Source organism: Pteronotus mesoamericanus, unplaced genomic scaffold (assembly GCF_021234165.1).
Source record: "Pteronotus mesoamericanus isolate MK-2021 breed Mesoamerican mustached bat unplaced genomic scaffold, CSHL_Meso_final contig_20, whole genome shotgun sequence".
In the NCBI taxonomy this organism is placed as follows: Eukaryota; Metazoa; Chordata; class Mammalia; order Chiroptera; family Mormoopidae; genus Pteronotus; species Pteronotus mesoamericanus.
The window spans coordinates 97324246-97344310 of NW_026555085.1; the positions used below are offsets into that span (position 1 = coordinate 97324246).

The 20065-nt window shown below is 37.3% G+C and overlaps 1 protein-coding gene and 1 pseudogene across 7 annotated transcripts in view; one reads left to right on the forward strand and one right to left on the reverse strand.

Moving 5' to 3' along the window:
• The window catches only part of SCAF8 (SR-related CTD associated factor 8), a 153695-nt gene that overhangs the window by 19254 nt on the left and 114376 nt on the right, over nt 1-20065 (forward strand). For all 7 annotated transcript variants that reach the window (XM_054570144.1, XM_054570142.1, XM_054570139.1 and 4 more), the window contains 2 exons: nt 10303-10386; nt 14658-14702. In XM_054570144.1, the coding sequence (XP_054426119.1) occupies nt 10303-10386; nt 14658-14702 (129 nt within the window). The remainder of the gene's footprint in view (nt 1-10302; nt 10387-14657; nt 14703-20065) is intronic.
• On the reverse strand, nt 1198-2115 carry LOC129067892 (TIP41-like protein; annotated as a pseudogene).

Genomic DNA, 20065 nt, shown 5'->3' on the forward strand with positions numbered 1-20065 from the left:
CTTGTATGTACTTGTACTTTTAAAAGGCATTCTGGATTTGAGATTCTGAGGAAGATGCACAATTTTGTGTACTCTTCACCAAAAAATATTGTTTATTACTTTCATTGTGTACTTAACTAGAAGCTCTGCAAACTGTATTTGTTTATTAGAACAGTGTCTGTCTCCACAAGCACCCTGTCTGTTCCCTGACGACAGAGGCCTCTCCGTGTTACTGGCTCCATATAGTGCTTGGCGCGAATGATTTGAAATGAACGATGAATTTTTGGGTTATAGATAATTTGCACTTTCAGTTGTTTGTGCTTTGTTGTATTTACCAGTTTTTCTGTACTAAAATATTTTTTATAACTAGAAAAAACAGTATACTGTTTTTTTCAAAAGACACAGTTATTCCTGTGTTCACTCACTGGTTTTCTTGTAGGCATTATAACATTTCAGATTTTATGTGCCTGGGTGTTTGCAATTACATATGGCTATTTTTTTTGTTCACAGATGCATTTGAATCTTTGTTCTGAAGTTTTCATATTAACACAACACTTCAGTTAGTGTAAACTGGGAGCTGTGCCTTTGTTAAAGCCTGATGTCCGGGGGTCCTTGCAGAGTATCTGTAACATATCCTTTCGGCCTTTGCTCTTTAAAAGGTTGTAATTGCTCAAGAATACTGCTATTTCAGTAGATGTTAACCCACACCTGTATTTTTAGAGTTTTATTTCAAACAGTTTTTACAAAGAAACTTCATTTTAAAATCTTAGGGAAAAGTCACTTTTATTGTCTTAGAGCAGTGGTCCCCAACCTTTTTGGCACCAGGACAGATTTCATGGAAGACAGTTTTTCCACGGATTGGGGATCGGGGGGTGGGGCATGGTTTTGGGATGATTCAAGCGCATTACCTTTGTTGTGCACTTTATTCCCATTATTACATTGTAATATATAATTGAATAATTTTACAGCTCACCATAGTGCAGAATCAGTGGGAGCTCAGAGCTTGTTTTCCTGCCACCAGACGGTCCCATCTGGAGGTGATGGGAGACAGTAACACCTGAAGTGTGTTGCTTCTCTACAGCCCAACTCTGTAATCTGGCTTTGGTCGAAAATGGAAGCAGGCTTTTCAGTGCTTTTGTGGTGATCTCAGGATATTTTGCTTTGGCTTTATTTATTTATTTTTGCCTACAACAGTCTTTTACTTTTTTTCCTTTAAGGCTACTGCACATAGACAAGGCAGTTAATTCTGATAATAAAAATACCTCTGTCCGTATAGCCTAGGTCTCCATCAGATTCCACAGTGAGCATGTGGTACCGCACATTCTGTTGCACAGGTGCATTTCCTTGTGGGTCTGTGAGGTCATGATGAATTCTTCTGTTAGCTCCCCACAGACTGCCTTCTTGATTGTTAGGTACTGTGCTGCTTCATTGAGCTCCGTGAAGAAGGAGGGAGGGGCATGCATTAATAAGCAGCTTTGCTCTCTCGTGATGTATGTTCTCCTAACATGTAGGTCTTGTCAACCTTGGGGTGAAGTCTTGTGTCATTCATCCTGATAAGCACTGCATTGGTTCTCAAAAACCGAACAAAGTGCAACAGCAGAAAAAAGCTGAAAGGCATTACTCTAATTTTCACACTTAGACTTGAAACTCCATGATCATGGAGTTCATACTCAAACAGGAGAACTTTTTCAAAAAACTTAACCTGTTCTCTGGCTATCAATTTTTCTGTATCTATATGATCTGTTGTACAAACTTTAACTTGAGTGAGTCTCTAAGTCATGTTCTGTTATAACCTGTTGTATGGGTCCAATCATACGGTTTAGTAACCTCCGTGGAGTGTTCACCCTCTGTCCTGCTTTCCTGCCACTCGTCCTCACAGGCCACTTTGAGCCTTCTTTAGTAGTTGTTTGCACATCCTAAAGCATCTGTAGCATTGAAATCGATCCCAAAGCTGGAGCAGTTTTGGATTCTTCAAACGTTGTCTCCAAACATCATTTCAGGGAGGGATGGCACATGTAGTTCATCAGCTAACTTCTCGATGTGCGTCTTGGTAGCCATCAGCTTCCAGGACCGGAAGGGGAAACCTTGGTGGCTGCTCTGGAAGCTGTGGATCATCGTGGCTGAGGCGGGGCCCATGTGGGCAATACAGGACGGGATGGAGCAGTGGACACTGGTTCCCCTGCTTTGCTGCGGCCCAGCCTTGACCTTAACCCGGTCACCTCCTCCTGTGCGGCCTGCTTCCTAACAGGCCAAGGACTTCTATTGATCCGTGGCCTGGAGGTTGGGGAGACCCCTGTTTTAGAGTGTGCTTTTCTTAATGTTGAATCTGATACAGTTAATTCTAATGGTATTTTCTGGTTACATTTTATGTAAAAGGCATCTGATTTTGTATGTTACTTTGTTACATACTTATATTGTCTAATATTTTATATTGTAATCTCATACCAAAAATAATGTGGAAGATGGTGCTGTATGGGAAAGGAGAATTTGTATATTATGGAGTGAAAAATTTGGATATAGAGAATAGTACCTAGTTTTTGATTTGTTGAAGTACAGCAAGTATGTAATAAGGTGTATTGGGTCTCAGGTATTAAAGTTGGTGAGTAATATGCTTCTTAAAAAAAAAAAAGAAAGTTGGGCTAACATTGGCTAATAACAGTTTTCTGGTGCATAACATTATAGCTTGATACTCCATGCACTGTTGTTTGCTCACCATCTACTTGACCCCTTTACCCTCCCCCCGGCCCCTTCATCTCTGGTAACCACCATTCTGTTGTCTATATGAGTTTTGGTTGGTTTGTTATTTTTTGTTTGCTATTCCACATAAGAGTGAAATCATGTGGTTTTTGTCCTCTTCTGTCTGACATTTCACATAGCTAAATACTCTCAAGAACCATCTGTGTTATTGCAAATGGCAACACTTTATCTTTTTTAGGGCAGGAGCAGTATTCCATTGTGTAGGTATACTATCCAATCATCTGTTGATGGACATGTAGGTTGTTGCATGTCTTGGCTCTTGTAACTAATGTAATGAACATGGGCTGCGTGTATCTTTATGAATAAGTGTTTTTTATATTTTCCAGGTTAATATAATTTGCTCTTTAAAATTCCTTTATCTGTGAACAAGTCTGATTTCTTATTCCTGTATGCAAAATAATGAATTACTATTTCTTTTTAAATTATTTATGAGAGAAATGTTTTATTTTAAAGTTTAATTTTTACTTTGAATTAGAAAAGTAATTTTCACAAAAATACTTACTAAAGTTTAAAAATCTGTATAGTCAGCCCTGGCAGGGCGGCTCAGTTGTTTGGAACATCGTCCCGTACGCCAAAAGGCTGTGGGTTTGATTCCTGGCCAGGGCCCATACCTGGGTTGTGAGTTTGATACTGGGTCGGACTGTGTACGGGAGGGAACCGGTCGATGTTTCTCTCTCACATTGATGTTACTCTTTCCCTCCCCCTCCTTCCTGTGTCTAAAATCAGTAAGCATATCTATCCTTGTGTGAAGATTAAAATGATGATGATGATAATAAAAATCTCTATAGTCAGGTTAGAAAGTGAAAAATCAGTCGCAGCTTTGTTCTACTCTATCCGTTTTGCGTTGCTGTGAAACACATCACCACAAACTTAGTTTGTGGCTTAAAACACCATACATTTACTTCACCATTTCCATGGGTCAGGGTTCAGACACTGGTTAGCTGGGGCCTCTACTGATGGTCTCACCAGGCAGCAAAGTGTAACGCAGTACAGTACTCCCGTTTGAGACACGGGTTCTTCTTCCAGGCTCATTTAGGTTGTTCGCTGAATACAGTTCCTTGCTGTTGCAGGCCTGAGCTCTTTCTTTAGAGTGCGGGCTGTGGCTCGATGTTGCTCTCCGTTCCTCGCAGCCATCCTCAGGTCATTGTAGCCGTGTGGCTCTTCCCAAATGTGTCCTCACATGGCCGCGAGAGAGAGTTTTCTGGTGTCTCTTTATGAGGACTCTAATCCTTTGGGTTCAAGTCTCCAACTCTTATGACCTCACTGAACCTGAATACCTCCATTAAGGCCCTATTCCCAGAATAGTCACTTTAGGGCTTGGGACTTCTAACTTTGGAGTTTCGTCGGGGAGAGAGACAGTATGGAGGGCTATTGTTGGCAAGTGGAGTTAGAACAATATTGTATTAAAATGTAATTATGTTTTTCAGGGTAACAAATGCATGTAGCATATGCATGTAAATTTTTTTTTAAGTACAAAAGATTTTATTGGGCCCTGACCAGTGTGGCTCAATTCCCTGCAAAGGGAACGGTTGGCTGGTTCAATTCCTGCTTGGGCCTCATAGTCAGTGTTTCTCTCTCTCATTGATGTCCCTCTCTTTCTCTTTCTCCCTTCCCTCTTTAAAAAGACAAAAACAAAAACAGATTTTTATTGGAAGCTCTTTCTTCACACCATTTGCTGGACGCCCTAAAGAGAACAGTGTTTTAGTTTTTAACACTTTAGTTCTTCTATGATGACCTTCAATATTATAGTATTAAGCAGTATTTTTATACAAGTTTCTTAAATGGTCAATTTTGGATGTTATTTATTGACTTTTTGTAAGAATAGATGCAGCGTTAGTTCACTTGTGTTGGTCATGTCCTCTGTAATACCTTGATTTGAGTGGTGGCAATCTGGAATTCTGTAGGACCAATTATTTTTCTCTTTGATTATGTCTTCTTTCGTGTATTATATGGCCTGAGGATTCTTTTCTGTTTCATCAGTTACCAATGTTTAATACATTTCCTTTTTCTAGAAATTTGTGACATCTTGTCTGTTGATTCTGGTTTCCTCCCCATTCTGCTCTTCATTGTGAGTTGTTACTCCTTTTAAAATTTTTCTTTAATGTTCTCCCAATAGGAAGGAGAAAAGACAGATGTCTGTAGTTAGTGTGCTGTCTTGAATTTAAAGTTTCAAGATTGTATTGGTTCCAGGAATTTTTGTGATTTCTGATTTTCTGATTTCTTTGGAGATTTGAGGGATCCTAACTAGTACTTTCAAATCGCCAAAGGACCATTGCTGGAAAAATGGGTGGGGGTGATTACTAATTTAGTTATTTTAGGTTCACACTTAAAGTTAATTCCATTGGTCACAGAACCAGCAACTTTGCAGGCATAAGATTAGTCTGTAAATGAACAAGATTTTACCCACATTTAATGGCTCTTTGGGGTATGTCAGAAAATAAGGCTCTTCCCAGACGATAATAGTATTTATTTAATAGTGCTCAAATTGGCAAAGACACTGATTTTTTTAACTGAAGAGTGTGCATGAAATAATAAACAATGGAGTACCTTTTGTTAAGTTTGGGGTAATGAACCTCACTCAGTGTGTGAAAGGGATGAAGGAGGGCATGAGTGTGCTTCCCAGGAGTGTGAAATTGCAGTAATTATCCCCGCCCCGCCCCCCCCAGTAGTGCACATTTGTAGAATTGAGAAATATTGCCCAAATTCAATGATTGCCTGCTTTTGTAAAAAAGTTTGGTTGGAATGCTCCCTGATCATCTGCGGCTGCTTTCCTGCTGTGGGGGTAGAGCTAAGCAGGGTGGTAGAGATCATGTGGCCTCCGGAGTCTGAAGCATTCGCTGATGACCCTTGCCTAGTCAGTGATCAACAGGTTTAAAATCTAAATCAGAAATGAACTGTTGTTGTTGTTGTTGGAGTAGCCACCAGCATCTAGATATTTCAGTGTAGGTAAAGTATTTCTCAAGCCTTGATTTGATTTGAAGAAGTTGTTTCCAGATCTAAAATTGTGCATTTGGTATCTTGCCTACAAGTGATAGTATAGAAATTTAAAATGTTTCCTAGTTCAAAGAGGACTTGTCAGTATCTTTGAGGGAAGTTGAAACATAAAGAATGGATTAATTAGGCTGCAAATCCAGGCTATTGTTTACTGTTTTTCCTTTAAATTGGTAAGTCTTGAGTAGCCAAAGGAATGGGGCCCTAGTGAAGTTAAAATAGTATTAACTGAGGAAATAATTCGATGGAAAAAACTAGTGGGATCAGCAGCCACTTCAGACTCTGGAAAATATGGTTTTCCTGAAGCAGGGATTCAGACCCCAAGAAATACCGGAAGATGGAGGGACTAAAATGCTCCTATGAGAAAAGTGGGTGCGCAGGGGCGCCAGCCTCGAGGGCACTCAGCCATGGCCTGTGACTCAGGCGTAGAGATGAGAATCATCAGGGGCAGGAAAAGAAAGGTCCCCAGATCAACTACTATTCCTCTCCAGCATTTTACAGTGTAAAACCATGGTGTGTTTTCTGTCCCAGGTCAAATTTTAGGAATAAAGAGAATTACATTCCCAATTTTTGGTGGCAGGTTGATATATTTGATTAGCATGAGGGTTGGAATGAAGCTTGGTACTTCCTAATGGCAATGTCATTGCAGTGTTAATAAATTATTAGTTGGATAATAATGGTTTATTATTGAACACTGGCTAATCAGGCATTGTGTCATCTGATTAAATAGAGTGTCTTCATATACATTGAATCCTTTATAATAGTTTTAAAAGCTTGAATGGCTAGAAGCATATTTCATCACTGTAGTCTTTTTCTAAAATACTGAATGTTGTAATGACATTCATAAAAATTCTCAGCAAATAGTCTTTGATGGAGGCCATAGATGTTTGAGTTGGGTGCTGAGGGCTAGCGTTGTGGGACGGAGAGAATGCTGAAATCTGGAGATGGAAGTGGAACAGAGAACACTGGGTGGTGGCAGGCTGCCTTCGTGCCCTGTGCTGGGTTCACACTAGGTCATCAAGTATGTACATTTATACTCCACCCACTTCAAAGAACTTGAAGGCATCTTAGTAAGGTGAATCGTAGTTAACGTACATTTTATTTTTGTATACAGCCGAACTAGTTAAATATATTAGAGAAGTAGATGCTAATAGATATTTGAGATACACATTCATACTAGTAAACATCAGAAATATCCCTAGAAACCAATGCACAAGAAGGGGAAAACATGTTAAAACATTTTTTCAATAAAAAACAAACATGTGGGAATTAGCTTAGTCGTTCTTCTGTTTCCAAATTCAAGGAAAATATATTTTGTAAATTCTTGCATAAGGGACTTTTTGAATAGAGATAATTATTTCTTTAACAGGTTGGTAAAAGACAATGTTTTGTTTTATCACGCTTTATAAGTTTAGAACTTAATAATAAACTTTTAGTTCAGGCATTTGGTGAAGAATTAGATTAAGTCATCTATGCCTGTATCCTGATGATCAAATTTAATAAATGATATTTTAGAGAATCTAGAGAAATAGTTGGAAGCACATGTATTAAGTGATCCTTTGAAAAGTACTAAATTCGTATTTCTCTGAGTAGTACCTTAAGTTTCTACTGTAGATGCATTTTTGAAAGGGATTCTCAGATGAGAGCTGACATTGCAGACTGTTGAAAATGTTTGACAAGTCTAAGTTTTATTTTCCCTACCTCATCATCCCTGACAGCTCTCCCTTCTGTCATCCCCCTCACCCCCGAAAAAATAAAAAAGGAAAGCAAGCAAAGCTCTGGTCTGCTAGAGGGTGGACTAATGCTTAATGGACACTTCAGGATTTACCACAGAAAATGAAAAGTAATGTATTGTCAACCATAGGTAGACCTTGATACATCTTCATTGCCCTAATAATGTAAGTTACTATAGAAAGGACTTTTAGGTAGCTGAGTGAAGAAATGTTTGATCAATCCTTTAATATTATTCATTCAAATGGGGAATAACTACCAAAGGGAAGGATTTTAACTTTAACAATGGCTAGCAGTGCTGAGCTACTTTAGTGTGTTCTATAAAGGTTTATATGCAAGGTTTCTGTGAAATCAGTATTATTTTTATTTTGTAAATGAGAAAACTAAGCTTCAGGATTTTAGCAACTTGTAATAAGATGACTTAGTTGGAATTCAAACCCAGGACTTACTGTGTAAAGCTTGTGTGATGCTGTGTCTTGTATGTATTTGTTCATTTTAATTTACTAATATCTACTCTCTACTGGAAACAGGATAAAGTTTGGAACAAAGGAAAAAATCTAGACAGAGTCAAGGTTTTCTTTTTAGAGCTTTTTCTCTGGTTGAAGAGGGCAGTAGTGGATCTCAGATGGTCAGCAGTTGGAGGCTGCTGACAAATTCTTTGCTTTCCATGACTTACTATAAGCCCTATAGAACCTGTTGGTGCTGTTTTGTCTCTGGTGAGTAGACTGGCACAGAGGCAGGAATTGAGGCTGTAGAGATATTAAAATTCCCTTTGAGTTTGACAGAAGTAGCTTCTTAAAGGATCCGATGAGATCCTAACCCTGGTTGGGCATCATTATCAACAGGTGGGCATCTTCTTGGACACATTTTAAAGGGAAGGACGCTTGTACTTTGACCAGGATTGAATTCAGCTTGGATAGCTCTTGGTGTAGAGTTAACCCCTTATTAACTTAAACTGCGTTGAGGAGCTTACATCATTTGTCTTTTATTAATACTCAGTTATTAAATAATCACAGAAATAAATTACTACGATGAATGCTTTGAAGGTGAGTAACAGTTGAGTGAAAGCGTACGAGGATTTGGTTGGGGAGGCTAGGGAAGGCTTTCCTCACCAGGTGATGCTTTAACTAAGTGGGTGAGTATGCATTAAGTAGTGAGGAGGCCCTGCTGGGTAGTGTTCCAAATAGAGAACAAACCGTGTTAAAGGTTCTGTGTTAGGGAACGGACAGAGATCCTCCTGCCTGGAGCCGAGGGCTGGGGAGGGTCTCCTGGGGTGGGACGACACTGGACAGGCAGGCAGGGGATGAGGTCAGGCAGTGCCTTGTGTGGATAGGTTGGTGTGTTTCTCCAAAGAATGGGAAGTCATTGACCTTTCTAAGGGGTAGAGAGAGTGGGTGCTGTTAACTACTTAATCAGATTAGTTTTTGTAAAGAGAGACCTGCCACATTCATTTGGGTGTTCTCTATGTGAGAGGTGAAGGTAATTTGGGCTGTGGTTGTGGTCATGGTTGGAGCAAGAGAGGAGACAAATATGAAGAAAACTGGGTAAAACTTAATAGAATTCAATGATGGATAGGTTATAAGAGGAACTGGAGCAAAGACTATATAGAAAACTCCCAAATTTCTAGTTGATTAACCAGCAAATTCAGTTTACATTGCTTTTATCATCTGTACCAGTTGTTTTTGCAGTGTTATAATGGCCAAAGCTTAGCTTCTAGACTTGTACATAATATTTTATAGCATTAGTTAAAATTTGAGCATCACTGAGTACAATGAAAATTTTAAGCAATGTTCATTTAAGCTTAGTTAATTGTTTCCTAATTGCCTACCTTGTCTTTGTTTTCTAAGCAGTATTATCCTTTGCTTATAGGAGAAATCTCAAAACAAAATATTTTTTGATGGGGAGATTATTGTTCAATATTATATCCCTTGATTTCTAAAAAGTTTAATTGAGATATAAATCACATACCATATAACTAACCAATTTAAAGTGTCTAATTCATTGGTTTTTAGTATGGTTGTACAACCCTTACCACATTTAATTTTAGACTATTTTTCGTTACCCCAGTAAGACATGCAGTACTCATTAGTACTCACTCCTTATTTCTCCCCAGTCACTGCGGGTGTGCGCTCCCCCCCGCCCCGCCCCTTTCAACAATCACCAGGTGATTTGATTTTTTTTTCTGGACATTTTGTATAAGTGTAATCCTGTAACAACCGTTTTTTGGTTTTTTTTACTGTGGCTTTTTAAGAAATCTGAGCATAGTATTTTTAAGGTTCATCTCTTTTGTAGCATGTAATAGTACTTCATTTGTTTTTCATGACTATTTCATTTAATGGTTATAACACTTTTTGTTCATTTTGGATCAGTTGATGGACATTTGGGTGTTTTTCACTTTTTTAATGAGTTTTTAATGAATAATGTTTCGGTGATCATTTGTGTACACGTTTTTATGTGAACATGTATTTACAGTTCTCTTGGGTATGCCCATACTTCCTAGTGGAATTGCTGGGCCAGTTACTATGTTGCATTTCTTAAGAAACTGCCACACTTTTCCAAAGCTGCTATACCATTTTACATTCTCACTAGCAATGTATAAGGGTTCCAGTTCCTCCGCATTCTTATTAACAGTATTTTTTGACTATAAGCAAGTGTGACATGATACAATGTTGTTTTGATTTGCATCTCCCTGATAGCCAGTAATGTCGAACTTGACTTTTAAAAGAAAGATAGCACTTTGATTTCACTGAGAGTATAAAACTGGAAATGTGTGGTAATTTCATGTAATTGCTTGGAAACAATTAGTATTGCTGACTTTAAAATTTGGGTTTTTCTCCCCATCAGTTATATTCCCTGAATGACTACAAACCACCGATTTCAAAAGCAAAAATGACCCAAATTACTAAGGCAGCCATCAAAGCTATTAAGGTGAGTAATAAATTTTATTCTTGTTTTTAAAAAGTAAATGTTACACTAATATTTTGGAGTTGGGGTGATTTTTACAGATTACATATGTTTTTCCTCTTTACAGAATTAATAATTGTTCATGGGGGGAGACACAAAAATAAAAATCTATTACTACAGACTCTCTCACCTAGAGATAAACATTTAACATTTTGATAAACATTCTTCCATAAACTTTGAAGCAATCATTTTTCTTTACTTTTCTTAGGTAAGATTTTAAATATAGCCACATTCTGGAGAATGTGTTTATTAACACTGCTATTTGGCACACCGACTTTACAGTATCTTGAAATCTTGAATTTATTTATTAAAATTTTTCTACTAGTAATAGTTTTCTATATAAAAGTTTTTAGTGATTTTTTTTTCTTACTGATTGTATTATAGATTTTTAAATGGGCCATGATAGAAAACAACTGAGCCTCGTGTACATAGGATAATTGAACTGTGGGAAGAGGCTACAGACATTTAGCTGTTACTCTGAAACATTGGTTTTGAACATGTGTTGATTCAGGGATACTAGTGAAAATCTAAGGAAAAGGTCAGACTCTCTTTAGAGAAGTATACAAGTGCACAAAGTTTCTTGGCTTTAAATACCTTTTATGCTCAACCATAGGCATCTCTCCAGGAGGTTCTTGTCCCCAAAGCTAGGACTCTCTGGGCTGTAAAAATTGAGAACGAGTACTTATTTTTAATTATGTGCGTTTTAACCTATGGATGTTTGGTGATGTTTTCCTACTCTGAATAAGGACATCAGCCACAACCTGAAGCACCTGTTATTTTTATAAACTGTTTCTGAATAACAGCATTACCTATTAGATTTAACATGTTCCTATTTGCAGATAATTGCCACTAGAGAATGTTTATATAATCTGATGGTTTTGCAGTGTTCTAATGGTTAAATCTTAGTTTTCAGACTAAGGTCTGTAGTTAATATCTTAAGGCACTGTAGTTAATGTTCCTGTATTTATGTGCACAAAGTTAAAGAAGGGACAACAGTCACCAGTGAACACAATTAGGCCAGAGAATTCTTCAGGGAAGTGATTTTTTCAGAGCATCTGATGGGCTTAGTATAGAATGTTTAGTCTCTTTATCTGTGGTATTCTACATTGTTTTTATGATATAATTCTGAGAATGGGCAAACATGTATATGAATACCATTTTTATTCTGTGGAAATTAGCAATTGGTGTATTTTACATAACTGTTTTGTTGAGCAGAATATTTTTAAATTAGAAAACTCTGTAAGGCATAGGTATTAACATTTCCATTTTATAGATACTGGAAGGTCTAAGAGAAATTAAGTCATTTGCAATAGTTAGAACAATACAGCTAGGTTTCTCTCAATCAAGAGTCTAAATAGTATGATATACTATTTTATTTTATTGTTAACTTTTAAAATTTTTTAATTTTGAAAAAACTCAGATTTGTAAAATATTTCTACACACGTACTTTTTTCACCAAATAATTTGAGTTTCATATTTAATTTATAATAGTGCTTAATCTCTAAATACTTAGCTTTGAATTTCCTAAGAACAAAGACATTTTCTAACTAATCACAGCACACTGATCCCATGCAAGAAATTTCACTTTGATGTACTTTTATCTAATATGCAGTCCGCACTTACATTTACGAGTTGTCTCAGTATTGACTTCAGAAGCTGTCCTTGCAACCCTGCTTTTTCAGGATTCAAAGATCATGTTGCATTTATTTGTCCTGTCACCCAGCCTTTTTGCTTTGTTTTTCTTGTCATCAATGTTTTTGAAGAGTTCAGATTGTTTCGCAGTACTGTATTATTTTTTTATTTAAAACACTTTATTTAATTTTTTTACTTTATCCTCATCCAAAGGCATGCTTATTGATTTCAGAGAGGGGGAAGGAAAGGAGAGAGAGGGAGAGGAACAGTGATGTGAGAAAGAAACATTGACCAGTTGCTTCTCTCATACATGTTCCGGCCAGGGACCAAACCCTCAACCTGGGCACGCACGCTGATTGGGAATCAAACCTGTGACCCTTCGGTTTATAGGACGATCACGCTCCAACCAACTGAGCTGACTGCCACAGCTGCAGTACTATATGAAGGGGGACCCCCAAGTTCCTGGAATTGATTTATAAAAATTTGTGTATTTATTCTAACATATTTAAACGTCAGTCACCTTCACATTCTGTATTCTCCACTTGATGCAGTGCTCCTCTATCAAGACATCATTTCCTCTGCTCAAACCAGTTTTTGAGCTCGCTGATTTTGATGCCTCGTAGTGCTTCTGCTGTTGGTTTTAGTTTGTTTGTTTGTTTCACCTCTTCCACATCAGCAAAATGTTTCCCTTGGAGGGCTTTTGTTCACGCAGGAAAACAAACCAACATAAAAGTCCCTTAGGCGAGATTGGGTGAATAGGGAGGGTGAGGCATGGGTGTCACACCATTTTTGGCCAGACTGCTGAACACTTGGCATGGTGTGGGTAGGTACACCCGTCAGTCACCCATCATGAGATGGGCAGATGTGTTGCAAGAGTCTTCAAACAGAGTTCACTGAAGCAGGGCACAGCCTCTCACAACAATGTCACCTGGCACACCGAGACAGATGGGTTCCTAGGGCAACACTCGCCTAGTAGAGGAAGCCTGTGGTCCAAGGGGCCCGCCCTCCAGAAGGCACTTCTGGTGTTTTTGGGTCCCCCCTTGTATTATTTTAAAACTGCATTTAGTACACATATAAATTGAAATTTGAGGTGCTTTTAAATCATACTTAAGACTGCTTCATATTGTGGTAAGGCGCTGGGCTTTTTTAATCAGCGTTTAGAGGATTATTTTCCTGGATACTTGTTAACATTGAACACTGACAACAAAACCTCATGGATAATATGGAAGAAGGCCTATGTGAATTTATAATTTTTGAATTAAGTTTAGTAAACAGTTTTAACTCTGAATTACATATAGTACATAAAGTCACTAGATCCAAGAAGCACTCTCTGTTTACTTGTTTTCCAGAAGATTTATTACGTAATAAATATCAGTTAGTGAGTAATTATTTAATATTAAGTATATTGATTTTAAATTTTTCGTTGCCTGTAAAGGGCCTAATAACCTTTAAGTAGTAGTTTTAGCTTTTTTACTTAAACTGTTGCATAAACTGTTCTAGTAAGGAGACTTTAGCCAAGCTTGAACTTATTGTAGATTTTGATTTGTTGACTATGAGTAATACTCCTTTATTTTTGATTTTGAGCTTATAAATATTGAATAATATGATGCAGTTTATTTGAATGTTCTTGTTTCTTCAGCCTAAGGGGATATCTCTTAAAAACATAATTTGTGACACCAGAAGTATAAATAGAGGCAAAATTCAAATTAGATCTTTAAAAAGAAATACACCAATTATGCAGTTGCCATTAAGGTATTAAAATTTATGAAGTATAAGAGCTGAGGGAGGGAAGGAGGAAGGGGGCAAGGGAAAGTGGTGGGGGGTAGGCAGAGACAAATGTGTTTGAAAAAATAAAATAAAATTTAAAAAAAAAAGAAACCAAAAAAAATTTATTAAGTGCAAATTCTGGGTATTTTTTGTTTAATCTATAATTTCCATTATTTTTAACTTTCAGATTTATTCATAGTGTTGGTATAAAACTTAAATCTAAGTTTTCTCATAATTGATAGTAACCCATTACTAAATTTTAGTCTCTGCTTACTTCACTTCTGATTCATTTGGCTGATTGATTAGAACCTTACACACTGTATATCTAATTATATATACTTGCAGTTCCATTTTCCACGCCAATGTAAACAACTCTCTTGCTTACATTTATTAATTCTATTTGTTTATAGTTATTTGATTTCTCTAGTACTGCACTAATTTAGCTGAAAAAGTGATACTATAGGAAATCTTTTCCTTCCATGAAAAAAGAATATATATCTGCCAGTGTGTTTATCACAGATACCTTGCTGTCATCGTAACTATTTGTGAAAATATGCTTTCATAAAGACTCTGACAATTCTTGTGTGTCTGTGTTAATGCAACATACTTTGGATATACTGACCATATACCTACAGCACTTCAGGACTCCCTTTATTCATTAGGTGTCACAGCCAGTTGCAAAGGTGAGTGACATGAATGGTTGTCTCAAAATTCATGGTTATTTAATACTCATTTTTTTGATAGGGTGTTGAAATGATATTAAATCCTTTGTTTAGCAGGAAAATCCTAATCTAAGCAACCATATTTTAAAACCATGCTTTATTTTTTTCTTTTAGTTCTATAAACATGTGGTACAGAGTGTTGAGAAATTCATTCAGAAGGTAAGTATATCATTTTCCATATATACACTAAATATAGTTATAGTTAATGCCTTGTGCTTTTCTCTTTTAAATTCGATACCCAAGTTGACATTGTTTGATGGACTGTCCAAAAATGATTTTCTAGTTAATAAATAAAATGAAAGTGCTTTTTGGACAATTCTAAAAACAATAGTTTTCAGGTAGATGTTTTTGTTAATTTGCATTGCCATCGTGAGCATCTGTTTCTTGAAAAAATTTCATCAATGTGACTTTTTTTTTGTTTTAAAGCTTCACCTCCAGATGTTTAGAGAGGAACAGAGAGAAAGACCTCTGTGATAGAGAAACATTGATCAATTGCCTTTCGTACATGCCCCAACTGGGGATTGAACCCACAACCTTTTGGTGTATGGGACGATTCTCCAACCATCTAAGCCACCTGAGCCAGGGAAATATGACTGGTTTTTAATGAAATTTTAAATTCATTGTTTTTTATAGCCTTTAAAGCAGTTCTCATTTGTCTTTTCAAACTGAATGCCCAGAGAGCAGCTCCCCTTTTAGATAAAGTGGGATAAAATTGTTGCCTACCAGTCACTTCTCTGCTGGGACAATTTGTCTCATCCATTAGGAAATTATTTATGCATCTCAACATGTTAGTCTGTAGACCAGAAGTTCCATTTTTCTTGGTGAGTAGAGGGAGATGAAGTTGAGAGCTCTAGCTTGCACACATTTGATGATGCCTTTTGTACCCGGGGTTTGAGGTGACAAGATTATAGTTCTTTGCCTCCTTTGTGATCACTGTGCTTTTGGCGTCACAGTTTGGGGCAAGAGTACATAAGCCTTCTACCTTATAAAATGATACCACAGGAAATCTGTACTGTGACTGAATTTAGGTTTTCAGCTCTGCCCATGTTCATGTGCCTAGTTTGAAGCTGAACCAGTTCGCGCATCAGAGGTATCAGCAAGGTTGCAATGTCTTCCTTGAACAACAGTGGTTGCCTGAACAAAGGGTGTGCGGACCAGAGGGAGATTACTGTCACTAAACTAGCTGGGTGACCTTGAGTAAATTGGTTACCCTTTATGTGATTTGGTGTTTTTCTTTTCAAGTTTCTTCAATACTTAAAATATTTGTACAATAAAACATATTTTGAGATGAACAACTAGTGAATTAAGGCTAAGACAAAGGTAAAATAACAGGTATGCTGTGTGTTTTAGGTAAGCCAAAGTATAAAATAAAAATGTTGATGGTTCGAAAATTTCATTGTTCTAGAGCCTTTATAGGTTTTTTGGAAAAGGTTCAAATGTCTAGAGCACTGCTTCCTAAACTTTTTTTGCACAGAGGAATTACGTGGGAATCTTGTTAAAATGCGGATTTTGATTCACCAGAGTGGGGAGGGGCTGACATTGCATTTCTAACTGTCTCAAGATGATGCCTTTACTTTTAGTTCTGAAACCATAGTTCGAGCATAGGGGTGTAAAGAATAAATATGAATTTATGGATTAATATTTATGGATTAATGTGTTTTGACTGATTTGATTTGGAATAAGGGCACTTTTAATTAGGTATTACAGAATTTTAGGAGACCTTAGGTGAGCACAATTATTTTATTGTGAGATAATTGTAGAATCAGTCTGAAGAAGCAAGTCAATGTCTGAAGGAAATAAAAAAATTAAGTGAAGAAAAGGGGTAGAATTTAATTTTGATTTATAGGACACTGCCGATTTCTGTGAACTTCCACATAGAAATAAGGAACCTGTTGAGAGGAGAAGGATTGTATTGTGTAATTTGGAACTGTTCAAGTAAAATTTTGTTGTAAAAAGTACTACAATAAAAAAACATCATATTTAAAAAGTTTTTAGAGAAATGGTAAAGACAAACTGACATAACAAACATAGTACACAGTAAACAACTTTATGCCTCAGCTGTACAGTGTACAAGTTAAAGTCCTAGGAGGGCCACCATGAACTTGTAACATGCAACTTTCAGAGGTAGTTTCTGGCACATTTTGATCTTCCTCTAGCAGGGGTGTCCACCTTTTGGTGTCTCTGGGCCACACTAGAAGAAGAGTTATTTTGGGCTACACATTAAATACACAAACACTAATGAAAACTGATGAGCAAAAAAAGGTTTTAAGTAAATTCATGATTTTATGTCGGGCCGCCCACTGACACATTCTTTAATCATGCTTTTTCCCAGTTTCACCTGGTTTGCCAGCAGCCTGAAAGGCACTGGAAATGACATCCAGAATAATTTTGGTGTCCTTTGCGTTTAAGGGGTTCAGTTTCAGCAGCAGTTTATTATGCCACGGTGAACGAGGTGCACAATCTGTTCAGCCGTTTCACCACTTGTATAGTTGGTTAAGCCCATACAGCTTCCTTTTCTGTCTTAGAGCCTGCTTTAGAGAGAAGGCCAAAGAGGAGTGGCATTGCTTAGTCACTGTCTGGCGAGCAATTTAAATGTTTGTCCCCTCCCTCCCCACTCCTGGTTTAAATCAGCCATTCAACAACGGGTTAATGTAATGGTAAATGAAGTTGTAAATGTATATTTTTAATTAAACTTTATATTTTGAGATAATTGTAGATTCACATGTAATTTAATCAATACTAGATTATAGTACAGAGTCTTAGTTAAAGGTTACTTTAAAAATATGTTATCCTAATATCACCTTTACTCAAGGAGTTAAAATTTGAACCAGCATTAAAACTTGTTTACCAAGATGTTTTTTATATTCTTAAGGACTCATCAGATAGAATTTGTATAGTTAAAGAGCAAAACGTAGTGTATTACCAAAACTAAAAAGTACTAGGTTGCTTTATGACTACTGTTACTTTTTTTCAAATTCAGTATATCACATGTAGTTCAACCCTGGAATTTTACTAAGCTGTGCATTAAAATTGCAATTGTTTAGCTTTGATTAATCAGAAACCTTTTTTTGGGGGGGGGGGCGCTTGTCATCTCCATTCTCCCATGGTGGTTGCGGTACAGAACGTGGTCATCTTCCATCTCTTCCTTCCTTACTCGTGTGATCAAGGTTCTCAGAGTGTGAAGAGGAGAGGAGTTAATGCTCCCTATTACCCTCTTCTCTCTTGAAAATAACAGAAATAGTTGTGTTTCAAAAGAAAATACCACTTTCTCTTTTCACTTATGTTGTAGTTTTAAGTTACGGAGTTTAATGCTGTTTTCTTCAGAAATAGTATGTAGATTGGTTCAAAGTTGGCAGTGAAGAAGATCTTGTAGGCTCAATTAGGAGTATTATACATGTTTAGTTCTTGTTAGACCGCCCTGCCCGATCTGTACACCTTTGACTCATGTGTAATTGCATTCACGAGGATATCCGGTGCAGTGTTGAAGAGCAGTGCCGAGAGGGGGAGGGGCATCCATGCCTTGCTGTCACTCATGCCTGATCTTAGTGAGAGGGGCATTCATTCTCGACTGTCATCCACACCTGACCATAGTGGGAATACTCCTAGTTTGTCACTGTTAGGCACGATTTTAGTTGGGTTTGTTACAGAGGCTATGCCTTTGGACTGTGAACTTTATGTGAGCTTCTCGGCTTTTTAAAAATCCCCCTTCAATGAAGCAGGATGGCTGGAATGGGTAGGAGTTGGACGTTTATTGTCCCCTCACTCTCCTGCCCAGGACCGTTAGGCTCTGGTTGAACTCCAGCTGGTTAGGCTCTGGTTAAATAGTTTGTCCAGAGAGCAGGCCTTGTTAAGAACAGAATGCTGCTGCTGGCTGTCTCAAAATGATTCCTTTTCTCAAAGAGATCCCCCCTCTGAGAAGCATGAGAAGATTTTCCTCCAGCTTTCGCTGTGGGCGCTCCGGAGGGGAGTCAGGGATGACGGCCCTGCGACCGCCCTCTTACCTGCTGCTGTGCCTGTCGTCCAGTGCGTGGCAGGTGCAGCCACATGCTCTGGTTTTCGCTCTTCTAGCTTTGATTTCTTTGATACAAACTTTTAGTAGCTGAACTTGGTGGCACAAATTCTGGTAACAGAATCACTATACAAAGTATGTTTATATATTTTAAAGTATGTGGTCCAGCTCAGAGGATCTTTGTCAGAAAACTGACTTGTGATGGTATTCGGATAACAACATGACTTAGCTTTTTAAAAAAATATTCAAAGAGTAAAAAATACCTCATGGCATCGGAAAGTCTTAAGAATTCTTGTGTTTTTCAGTACTGATAGAACCTGAAGAGAAAATTGAAAAAACGTTTCAGGTTTTTCTTTACTGAGATGTATTTTTTTTTTTTTTTTTTTTTGCCTGACTAGATACGTCTTTGAATTTATGGTAGTCAAGGGAAAATAGCCTTGGCCAGATATTTGAACTGAAGGACAGATATGCTAAATTTGGGGGGAACTTGAGGGAAAACTATTTCAGACTTTCAAAAATGATACCTTTCAACAGAGCAGTTATTTTTAAACCTTTATGTAGGTGAAACCTAAAACTTTTAATATCCAAATGCACAGCCAGAATCTTGCAATAGACGCTTGTGAGTTGGTGCTAAAGGCCTCTTCATTTTCTTGACTTGTAAAGATCTTAGGGAGAAGGTTCTTAAAAAGGATTTGAAGGAACATGTGAAATATCCTTTTTTCCCCCAGAGTGAAATTACTCATTTTATCAGCTAAATTTCCCATTAGAAATGTGTGCTTGTGTGTTGGAGGTGGATTGACTATCCTGTTCTTATTGGTAGGAAATTACAGTACTTTGGGCAAAATACCTAATCACGCCCAAAAGTTGAACCTTCTCTTTGCAGCCATAATTCTGTTTTAATCAACAGTATGTTTGGGAAGCAGGTTTTATTATGCTTCTGGATATGAAGACGAACTAAAGGCAGTGAACTTGTTAGTATAAAACGATTCTTTATTGTGCTTACCTAACTAGATAGGCTAGAAAAGCTTGTGGCAAGGAAGTAGACTTTTATGTTCGGTTTGGGTTATGTATAAGAAGATTGAGAAACGTTTCTCATTGGAGTTGCTAAAAAAAAAATGCTTTTATAGAAGTGTCTTTCTCACAGGTGTGGTATTTGAGAAAAATTTTGAAACTTCGGGATCAGTGTACTTAGAATGTTATAATTTGCCATTTGGTATTTGTTCTTGCATTAGTACGGAAACATTTCTGTTAAGTGTTTCCAATAAAATCTAATGTACCTTAGCAATGGGTATTCTAGAGCTCTTCTTTCCTGGATTTGCTACTTCCTTCCATGTGGCTTTGCAAAATCATTAAGCAGAATTTTTAATTTTAACAGTACCTTATTCTTTTGTTTTTTATTGTTCAAGAGAGTTGTGCAGACTCCTATTTTGGAACTTAGGTTATTGGCAGTTGAACTGAGTGTGTAAAGTAGCCCAAGTAGATACTTTAAATTACCATTCTAGACAAAGATGGT